At 36.3% G+C, this 12,048-nt stretch overlaps 1 protein-coding gene across 2 annotated transcripts in view; it reads right to left on the reverse strand.

Moving 5' to 3' along the window:
- Positions 1-23: 23 nt before the first annotated feature.
- LOC112558342 overlaps positions 24-12,048 on the reverse strand; it is an 88,316-nt gene continuing 76,291 nt past the window's right edge. For both annotated transcript variants that reach the window (XM_025228790.1, XM_025228791.1), the window contains exons 9-16: positions 10,057-10,257; positions 9,659-9,821; positions 9,151-9,322; positions 8,009-8,149; positions 7,632-7,748; positions 7,237-7,330; positions 6,681-6,919; positions 24-6,458 (exon numbers count right to left, since the gene is read on the reverse strand). In XM_025228790.1, coding sequence (XP_025084575.1) covers positions 6,258-6,458; positions 6,681-6,919; positions 7,237-7,330; positions 7,632-7,748; positions 8,009-8,149; positions 9,151-9,322; positions 9,659-9,821; positions 10,057-10,257 — 1,328 coding nt within the window. In that variant the 3' untranslated portion in view covers positions 24-6,257. The remainder of the gene's footprint in view (positions 6,459-6,680; positions 6,920-7,236; positions 7,331-7,631; positions 7,749-8,008; positions 8,150-9,150; positions 9,323-9,658; positions 9,822-10,056; positions 10,258-12,048) is intronic.

Genomic DNA, 12,048 nt, shown 5'->3' on the forward strand with positions numbered 1-12,048 from the left:
GTAGTGAAGAAAAACCAATGAAGTGTTTTGTGGCCATATTAAAATATTTATTAACATTTATCACAAAAATATCCAAATGGCTTCATGTTTGATCATTTTTTTAAGAAGCAAAGGCAACAAATGACTGTTGAAAAATACATTATACTGGAAAAAAATACTGTCTTGCCTCCAGCCACATTTTCCTGAAACAATTACCTTTTGAGACCCAACTATTCTAAAACAGATACTGGCACAGTTCATTCAGTGTGGATTAATAATAAGCAGCATAAAAACTTCTTTGCTCCTCATCAAAGGCTGCCTGTAGAAGAAGGCCCAAAATGGTGAGGCAGGAATCATTTACATAAGACACATTTTGACTGGTTTTTGTTCCCCATCTTAATATATCAAGTGCATATGGCTTAAGAGTCTTATCAATCTTATGGTTTTCTGTAACCAATTTGATGTAATTTGCAAAAGGGAGAAGTGCCATAGATCATGATGATTAACCTATTTTGCATGAAGTTTTAAAAATGTTCATATCTGCAGGTTGAGGTAAGCAATGGCTGTGCTCTGAACACGTATTTTTAACTTTCTCAGTTCCTGAAAATGAGGGCTTGCTAGCACATTTCTGAGGATAATATTTTTTCAAAACTATCACAAAATACCAAAAGGAATAATTATACAGCCTTTATCATACTCAAAATATTGGCTTTTGACATTGCAGTTCAACTTGCATGCTAGTTTAGTCAAATATTGTCTCATGTGTACCACTATATAAAATTAGGGCACACCTAGTAGGGTGTAACAACAAATCAGTGACTGACTGTTGAGTTAATGGCATCAAGTCAATTGGTGGCAGAAACAAAAAATAATCATTTTCATCACTTTTTCTGTGACAATTACTTGGTGATTGAAAAAAAAACTTGTTGGAGAATGATCAGAGTATTTTCTGAAAAAAAAGTTGACGGTATGAATGCGTACATGCATGTGAATATGTGTGTGCCTGCTTGGGACTAAAGAAGCAGAGGTAACATCACCCCAGAGTTACCGGTCAGAAGTATTTTTTACATTTCTGTAATTGGAAATATGCACAGACCTAATAGGCCTACGGATAATCTAGAGGTGCCAGTCTTTCATGTGGCCCACACCCAAGGCTGCAGCGTGCTTATTAGAGGTGTAGATATCGAGTGAAGGTGAGGCAAACATCTATGGTTTATAGCTGTAGCCCCTGCATAGAAACATAAATAAGAAAATAGGATGCAAAACAAATACCCCTCACCGTCAGACCATGAGCATGAGGATGTGTCGAACATGGAGACTTCTAAATAGTTGCAATACTGTTTATTGTTGAAGTACACACAAACACCACATGGCTGTCGCCACAAACATGGATGTAATACTTAATAAGTACACGTGTTATTTACTACATGCATTCAAGAAACTTGTAGCACCATTTCATATTTTCAGTCATTCATTCCAATCAATGTGCACAAATGAGAGAACGAGGTGATGCGTTCAAGATGAAATAAATACAATGATACAGTGCAATACTTTCACAAACGCCGATCACTCATCCTTCTCTATGTGGGCACACAATGACATTTACATCAAACCAAAATAGAGCCTCATTTTTCAGACCATCCCAGGCAACCCATTTGTTAGCCACAGCAATGTCAAAGGAGTAAGGACTTAAAACTTAAATGATGCAATGCATATAATCTGACTCCAGTTCTCTGTACTTTGACAATAGCCTATAGATTTCTTTTAAAACTAAAGATATCCAATATATTCTGCAGTAAAAGCCATTTCAGTAAGGACACTGTAGTTCTACTTCTGCTCGAATGCACTAACAGCTGTAGCCAAGTGCTGAATCCTTGGGTACTGCAGCTGACAACCATCACACACTCCTGCTTAAATACTTGGAAAAAATTCTGTCTTGACTCCTTTTACGTCTGTTTTTTAAAATCTACAGTATTCTTTATGCAAAACATTTATTCACTTAATTGTGGACAGAACTATAAAAAGATACCATAGCATTTAACTTAACCATCAGTAGAGTGTGAATATATGTCACGATGAAAACTGAAGGTTTGTGCAGTAGGGGTAAGATGAAATTCAACCTCCACAGGAAAAAACAGAAATATCACATGGATCTCATTCAGTACAGTCTTTTAACTGAAAATGTGTATACTATTACAAATTTCTCTTGTTCATAAAAGGATGTTTATCAGTGGAAAAACCACCGCCCAAAGCCACAGGTTTTTAAGTAAAAGAGCAACTGCTCTTGTTAAGGTGGATCTTCACACTCATACGTAAGACAAGCCCCTTTTTGTCTTACAGTTAACACTGCAACAGTTCACTGTCAGACAAGAAAAAAGCTTCATGTTCACAGCCATTTGTCCTAATATTTTGCGTATGTCCTCCATTAAGTTGAAGCCTCATTCCAGTTTAAATTACAGGAGCCATAAAGAAAGAGGCCATAAATCTTTCTTGTTATTCACACCACAGTTATGGATTTCAAGATATAATAATTTGTTGTAATGTGTTTTCAGGTTGGGAGTAGGGGGAGTAAGAATCATGACGGTGTTACTTCAGGCTTACCTGAGGTCCAAGTATACATTCCGTTCATTCTATGACTCTACAATAAAATGATCATCAATTGTTTGTTAGATACATGTATATGCCATCCAGTTTGGAATATTGGATTGTTAAAATGGCGGTATCAAAGACAACTTCAACAGTAGGACTACAATGATGATTGTCCCAAATAACACAATACTTTTATAATACTATGGCTGAAAAGAAGCTGCCTGTAAAATGCTTTGCAGAAGTAATTGGGACTCATATTCATGGACTTTTATGTTCATATTCATTCCTGTTATTTGTAGGTTAGATATCTTGAAAATGTAAAATAAATTTGGGAAAGGTAAATATATCAAAATGATAAACAAAACAAGTTTATAAATTCTCATCAGCAGTATATCTACAGGAATGTGTTGTAGGGACTTCAATCATTTTAAAATTAAAAGTCCACATAAAATGTTAAAAAAAACGTTACAGTCGTACTAATACATTCACAAAATAATCTTTATGTTAATAATCATTTCATTCCATATAATATTTTAATCACAGCCTTCAAATTGCTAAGTTATGAAATATGTCTGCAGCTTGGATCTTAACTTTCCCCAGAAAGGTATTAAAATCATATTCTGATGACACAATAATGCAAAAATTGATTTTAAAATGCTGAAAAAAGTGAAACCCAAGGCAAAATGACACTGTTAGATTACTATTATCACATACATGTGAATGCTGCTCTTCTGCAACTGTAAAGCTTTAGAATTCTATTGTTGTGGAAAAAAAGATCAGAAACAATACAAATACTGATTTTTTTTTAAAAAATTGACCAGATACCATTCATAGCAAGCAAAGTCTCATCAAAAAGTAGTTCAAGATGTGACAGCAACACTAGCAAATGATGCATCAACGCAAAGAAAATATATCTATGCGAAGTACACTCTGATTTAGCTCTGCTACACTGCTTTTCTCTGAACTCAAGAATTTATATTAAACACCACCCATTTATACAGGGAACATAAGTTGATTACACCTATAATGTACATTAACATTGCCACAGATACTAAGCAGTGCACATCACAAACAAATTACTATGTTCTAAACTTTGGCCATCAATATTCAGAGCTGTTAAAATAGGAATCACATAAAGGTAACACAGGGTCAGTGGAAACACGCCTCATTGTTATAACGCCTACTTTTGTTGCATACATGAAGAGTTCAAACTAAATGCTGGCCACATTAGAAACACTGGCAACAGCTACGGGCATTCATATTTCTTGGCAAATTCTTTAGCTGAGGGTCATAGCATTGCACTCTGTCAGGCAGCACTTTCTTTTGCTGTAAATCATGTTCTATGCCAGACAGTGTTTCTTTCTGCTGTAAATCATGTTCTATGCCAGACAGTGTTTCTTTCTGCTGTAAATCATGTTGTATGCCAGACAGCATTTCCTTCTGCTGTAATTCACACAATATGCCAGAAAGCAAGTTCATTGGCTCTGAATCATGTATGTCTGTCATTGAGCACCTTTCCTGATATTCAAACTGGATTTCACATAACACTCTCTTCTGTAGTGAATCATGTTGTATTTCAGCAAGTTCTTCCTTTTGTTGTGAGTCACACTGGATAGCAGGAAGAACCATTTTCTGTTGTGAATCATGCTGTACTTTGGTGAGTATGTTTTCTGGAGAGTCCTGTTGTAAATCTTCCTGTATTTTGGTAGGTATGTTTTCTGGTGAAGAGTCCTGCTGGACGCCTGCTGGAAGCTCTATTTGCAGAGAGCTGTGTGGAAGTAGGGGTGGTGACTTTTCTGACAATTCCTTTTGCTGACAAATGTGCGTTTGACTTCCTGTTATCAGATTGGAGTCAGGTGACTCTGGCATTGTCAGCACGTTCTTCGGCAAATTACTTGCTCCTGCTGTTTTCTTTATATCAGCAGCAGTAACTCTTGGCAGCTCACCTGATGCTGAAGGCGTGAAAAGATTGCAGTATTTTAATTAAAAAAAATTCACAGATGTGATAAAACAAAACTACATTTTAAAAGCTGTAGTAAGAAAAAACATGCACGAGATAAAATATATGTGACCATATTGTCATTCGTACTTAACAAGCACTTCTAATGAATGCAAAAATACAATCTCTCAATATCTTTCAAAAATTATGCATTGACTTTGAAGTTCACAGCAATCTCTTTGTAATATTCTGTACATATAAACAAAATTTTAATTAACAGATACATAGTGCTTATTATGTATGAGCTGCTGTCTACAGACTGCTGGAATTCTACAGATGAATCAGAGGAGGAGTGGAGGGAAGAGGTGCAAGATCACAGGTTAAGAGATGAAAATACAAATACAAAATGCAATCTCAGCATTGTGCTAAACAATTTACAAAGCATTCAAAACATAATGCAAGCCAATGCACAATGCATTCAAAATTGGATGATTGTTTAGGGACATTTCCAGAAGAAATAAAAAGGAAATTAGAAAATTAAAAAAACTGCATGAAAGTCAGAAACACAAATGAAATGAACATCTGTCAAGATAAATGGTGAAGGTAGATGATGGCAAGCACTGAAAGGGAAAATCAGACAGTGCTGCGTTTGCCTTATGCATGGATTTTGATAATGTTGCCCGTAACTGCTGAATCATTATGAATCATTCTGTGATATTTTTCTGCTTACTGCAAGCTAGAAAAGTCATGTAACGTTCTTGACAATGCTGCTATTACATCCTAATTTGCTATCTCATCAATTGACACGTACACCATGACAGTTCCATAAACATGTTACTTAAGTCACAACTCCCAAAATTAACACATGAAGTAGGAAGCACTAGGTCCTACACTTGATTTTTATCAATAGCATTTAACAGCTATTAGGCCAAAAATAAATAAAAATCCTGAGAATATTTCAAAATCTCTTGACATAGATCCTTGATGTTCTTCTGCGAATTGTATATACCAATGAAATACACATCTCCTAAGCACAGATTTGCTTAGAACATACTTGCCTAAAAATTAAATAAAGTATCAAAAACAATAGAGTGACTGCTGCAACAGCTGGTAAGAAAAATACAAGGAAACTTATATTCCTCAGAAAGAAAAAAAACAACCAATGATTGTAATGAAAGGATGTACAATAGAATCCTTCTCATCTTGCAAATTCTGCACATGATTTAGTTGAAAATATTTCTTTATATTATTGATGACATTTCTGAGCACAGGTGGGGAGTTGGTGTAAGGGTTGCCTTTTTTAGATATCCAAAGCTAATTTCAGTGGACTTGTGTTAATGATATACCAACATAACAGCGGATTTTTAAAGAGTTTTATTGCAATCCTATGCATGTAGAAATAAATAGCAAATCACAGAGTTTTAAACAGTATAAACACAGTAGCAGCTTAGAACATAGAAGTTAATATTTGTAGGTTGACAAAATATTGAAGGTCAAAGTAGATCAGCAGGAATTATTTCACCACAGAATGGTTGGAAACTTGCAAAGGGTACTTGGAAAATGCTAAGGTGCCCCTTCTAATTAATCCCCAGGTCTTCTTAGCATTCTTATTCAAAATAGTGTTTAGGATTAGAGGCCAAAAGCTTTTGTACCTAAATCTATTCCCCAATACATAAAAAAAGTTCACCTCTCACCCAGCCTTCACCACCTCCAACAAATAAAATAACCAACATAAAAAGTAATTTATCCATCAGTTTCCTCGGTCTGCCTTCTCCTTGCTTTTTCGCAGGGATGAGGAATTGACATGAGTCATTTTCAAACGAACATCGTCTCCGTTGTTGCTGGCAACACTGTTGGGGCTGGTGGTGCTCTGGGAGATGACGGGGAACAGAGATGTTGGCATCCTACGGACTGTGGGACATGGGATAATAGGTGCCAGGTAAGGGGACACCTGTGGAAAACAATATAGAGACTAATGTTATAACAATAAGGCACTTGCGGTTTAGTTTAAATGATCCTTGTATGCAAGCTTTTGCATTTAACTTACTGAACTATGTCTTAAAATGTTCTCATGTCAATTTATACTAATTGCTATCTTTATTATCATCAGCTTCTAAAATGATCAAAACACTCTAAATCAGTCATGTTACATATGCATAGCACATCTGTTTACCTGTGTTGTGGTTAGACTCATGCGAGGCAAACTTCGTGGAGGAGAGTAATTGCGTGCATGAGCAGTTTGGAAAGGACGTGTTCTTTCATAGTCCCCTTTAGCTGGAGATACGCTACGAGTTTGACGTGGTACAGTGTTTCCTTGTGTCCCACAGTGCAAAATGCTAAATCCCTTCAAAGACTGTAAAGGTAACAATGGCTGGTTCTTTCGACTCTTGTCAAAGCACTCAATAGCCAGGTCTGTTCGAAAATGAATACTGAATCAGTCCTTATCATACAAAAGGATTAGAATTTTTATAACATTATATGAAACAGTACATGATATAATATCCATAAGGCCTTCTTTCAATATTTTTAACATATTGCAAGTCAAGAATAGGTAATCCAGATGAAATGAGTTCAAATCTATGAAAATGATTGTAAAGATTAGTAAAAATAAGGAAGTCAAAATATCATGTACATATCTAGAGGTTGCGTGATGCACTTTTCACACTAACAACAGGATAACTCTAGCCCCAGTTGGTGATATATATTCTTGTATGAAGTAATTCACTCACGCAGTGTCTCCTCTACAACACCTGGGATGACTTGCTTCAAAGCTTCACAATTGATATTGAGGGCCGGGTTTACGTTAACCTCAATAAGCCACACCTGATGATATATCTCAAACACACACACATGCACAAACACACACACACACAATGCACACACATGCAAACACACACCAGACGAGTGGGAATCAATTCATGAATATAACACATGTAAATTTTAACTGCTGTTTTATTTCTGTGCTGTGCTCTAATTATAACCTTAATGTGGGAAATCATGACCATCTATACATAAGAGACTTTAAGAACACTCAGACATGAGCGTGCAGGTAAACTAAAATTTTGATCCTACAACCCCTGCCTCCATTGAAAGTACTATCCTGTCTTTGGACAGCCTATCATACCTTCATACTGGTGTCAATCATGAAGTCCAGGCCATAGAGGTCAAAGTAGCCCATCTTACACTGCAGTTTATGCTTCACACTGTTAAATATGTGTAGAGTGATTTTCTGCATTTGTTTCTGAAACATAAAGTCCTGCACTGTTACAGAAATTGTAACTTACTTATATACATAGAAAAACATTTTTTTCTACATTTTTAAAAGAAAAGAAGCTGCCTTGACAAAAAATACAACAAAGAGTACTGACTGTCAATAGAATGCAAATGAAAGATAGCAAAACAGTTATTCATAGGAGTGTGTAGACAGCCCTCTCTTGATAAGCATGGTATCTTGCAATGTATACTTTTTTTTGGTGACCTGAATCTAATCATTACACTCACAGTCAGGGTATTAAAGGTCCAGTTTTCTTCAATTCCCATTTGTGCAGAGTAATGGGAGTTTATGTATTCATTGAACTTGTCCATGTTCCACGCAGTGTCTTCCTTTACATCTTTATATGTGGGGTCCTTTTTTTGCACATACTGTTATGAACATACACATGCATTCACACACCAACCATCCACAAACCAACGTACCCCCAACACACACACACACACACACAAAATAAGTAATCTTGCAATATGACAAATAATCACAATACATGTGCTTGAGCATGCCCACATCATAAACAATGTTACAATTTACAGTACAAATGAATAAAAGGTAAGATAAAAGCATGAGTTTGTATTAATGGACTGATTGCAGAGGACTTTTTTCTACTAGAACGAGGCTGGTGTGCAGAAAGCTTCCAGTTTAGCCATGTTTCAGCTTAACTACTAGAACAAGGCTTGTGTGCACAAAGCTTCCAATTTAGTCATATTCATGGTTTAATCTTGCCGAGACTAACAGAGGAGAACTTCACAAAAGGCTAATCACTGGTCTCACCAGACAGTCATCAGTCTGCCTATACATGTCTGTGGTATAGTCTTCAACTCAGACCCAGACAAATCCCAGACAGGTCACCTTCTGCTCTAAAGTTAAGGGCACAAACCAGGTTAAACAGCCCTCAAACTTTTAACCTGTTAGAGCTGTTATCTACAGAAGCATGCAACTACACAGTCGATGTTTCATCAAATATTTTTTGCTAACGTCCTCTATCCACTGACCTGGTGAGATAATAAAGCAACATCAAAGAGACCAATTCCCAGGTGACTGCAGCATTAAAGGTTAAACTTTTACCATCCCGCAGGAAAGAATGAAAAAGATCCAATTGACAGAGGTGAAAGTAATTGTTGGGCCAAATAAAAATAATTGGAGAAGAATGACCACTAGTGGGCACTACATGTGCTCCTCATCTCCCCAGCTTGGGTCAAACCATTCTTTCCTGCTCTAAGCTAAAAGTTCGGTCTTTAACAAGCAACACCTTAAGTACTGACCAAAAAATACTAATCACTGTTGCATCAACCTGGAGCCAGTGTTCTACAGCTTTGAAATTTAACTTAACATCACAATAAGCCTTCATAGCTACATATTTGATCAGTACCTGGTTGGTGAGATGTGTGGTCAGGTTGGTATCATTGCCATCATACTTCTGACATGACAGGCGGATGTAGCCATGATGGAAAAGCACCAGATATGGTACAGTGCTAGCAATGAGCATGTAAGCACGTATGTCAAACTTGCGACCGTCCAGGAGGAGAGGATTAGTAATGTACCTGTATGTGTTAGAAATGAGACTGGCCATATGAAGAATTAAGAAATTATGTCATAAGAAGGGAAATCTACCTTTCGTCTGCAGTAACATTAACTCGTGTTCTGCACTAGTCTGAACAGATATGCTTAATTCTTGAAAAATCCTTTCTCCTCAAGATGATTCAAAATTATTGTTTTACCTAAAACAACATTGATCATAACAACATGGTAATCAAACTAGCATCAAAGCTGTTTTTTTAAACATAAAACTCTGGCAAATGTCTGGTCTAACTGCATGGATCACCACACCAGACTACAAGGAAGGAATCTGAAAGAGATAAATGTGTTGTGTCACTCACCGTTGTACAATTCTCACCATGGGTGGCTTTGAGGATAGCTTCATGGAATCTTTCTTGGCATCTCGCTCAGCAAGAAGATTATCAATTTCCTCTTTACTTCGAAGCAGAAAGATCCCCTTTCCTTGGTTCATGCCAACGGGTTTGCAGATCCATATCTCTCCATCTGTTAATAACATGATGCACACCTTGATTTAATATTATATCTCCAACACCTAAAGCACTTTTATGTTCGACCATGATTTTGTATTACTTGAGAAAAGATCTAGAGAAAAGTGACACAAGATTCTCTAATTTGTCATGTTTACTATAACTATCCCTTATTCGTCAGCTTAATCACTCCTACACAGAATATGAAGCCTCACGTGTATCAATGTGCAAAAATGTAAACATTTCTTCACCTTTGTAATTTTCTAAAAATGCAATACGGTCATTGCGCTCATCCACCTTATAGGTTTCTGGAACAAATTCACTCATTTTGAGGCGAGGTGGTCTTCCTTTGGTTGAGAGGGTTACCCTCTCATATTCCTGAAGACTGCATAGAAGGCCCAGCTTGTTGGTCAGAAGTTTGCAGTTTGGGATATGGTTGACTAGCTGCTCACCTGTAAAAATGAGAGGATGTCTTTCTTCAAGAAGAATAAAACTTTATATGCCTTTATTTTAAAAAAATTCAGGGGATACTGTTCATTTGAAATATTGCAGCATGACACACTCAGGAAGCTAATAAAATTAATCAAATAAATGTTTGATGATTTTTATAAAAAATATGAAATAAAATAATTTTTGTAAATTGTATATCTTCGATGTTTCCCGGACGACGCAAGATCAAGGGCTACAACTAAAGTTGAAGCACGGAGTTACATTACATAAAACTCAGTCCGGAATGCTGATTTAAAATGTGTGCCATTTTTTATTTTGCTTAATTTCCTTACCATGTCTGGAATCGAGAATAGCAAATTACTCATATGACATGCACCTGGAAATGCTTGACTTATCAAATCAAAGGGGCATATATTATCTTTTAGGTGTGTGCCAGGTTAAAACACAACATCTACAACTATTGCCCTTCGGAAAGGAGTTTTTTTATTTTAAGAAACGACTTTTCTGTGTTGTGATTAACCTGCAAAATATGATTGTCAGTATCACCACACAGAATTCTTAGTTGGCATGTGACTGCTAAGGCTTATATCGAATTTGTAGTTGTCAGTGCTCGTCCCGGCCTAAGATCAGTCGATCGTCTCTTTATTTAGTCATCAAGGGAGCTTACACACTGGTAAAAACAGACTCAGTACATGCGCAACAGTTATTCTCCCTTGCTCTAATTTCACCCCCAAATCCCGCAGCCACCCTCCTTCCTCCGTCCCAGTAGGCAAGTTAGGACGTCACGATCGGATGCAGCTTGGGATACCATCCGCCATTTTGGTTGTACATGCTCCCGTTGCTAGGTGTACTTTGAATGGCTCTTGCAACCGTCTATTATTGCCATTCGTGTCTAATTTCGCTGCTAAGTCTCATTATAATTGTGAATGCAATTCTAGAAGACGGCAACGTATTTTATTTGTTGTCTAAATAACATTAAATCATTCAGAAACGATTTTGCGTGGTGGAACTATACGACGCGAAGATATTTGGTGTGTTCATTTGTTAAGTCTGGATCGATAACTTTGATTTCAAATGATGTCCTTTGACCGGCATGCATTAAAAATATATTTAAAGCAAAGTTCTTCCTCCCCACCTTTTGCGAGTTTTTTTAATTGTTGGCACTTCATGCAACAAGCATGTATTTAATATTTATCGTACTCTTATTATTACAGAAAACTGATTATATAGGTGCTATAATAAATAATTGATGAGCTGATAACATTCAATTGATAATTAAAATTTGCTGATTTATTATATTATTGTTAGAATGTTTACCCACAACGCTTGCAGATTGCTAAACTAGTTTACAATTAATTATACTGTTTCTGTGATATTTTTGACCTGAGTAAATCGTCAGTATTCTGCAATGCGCTACTCCTGAATTTTGACCAGCTAATATTTGGAATAGTTCTGCTACGTCTAATCTGATTCACAAACTAAACAAGTACACTAAGTATTCAGAGATAGCAGAAACATTATGTCTTTACCATCAACACAGTAGCACTATCTTGAACTGTACATTTTCCTTCTACATGGACTGTCCTACTAATTACTATTCTAGAAATTCTTTATGGAACTTTTCTGTATGTACTGATTTAACCTGAACCAACTTTGATATTACCCAACATTTCTTCTTTGCATTATATATATATACACACACCCTCTATATTGCTCCTTAAAGTGCTGAAAAAGGTTTAAAATTATGTTAATACTCATACCTTTCTACACGGCCTTGTCTGCTAATTGTTTCT

This window comes from Pomacea canaliculata, linkage group LG2 (genome assembly GCF_003073045.1).
Source record: "Pomacea canaliculata isolate SZHN2017 linkage group LG2, ASM307304v1, whole genome shotgun sequence".
Taxonomy (NCBI): domain Eukaryota; kingdom Metazoa; phylum Mollusca; class Gastropoda; order Architaenioglossa; family Ampullariidae; genus Pomacea; species Pomacea canaliculata.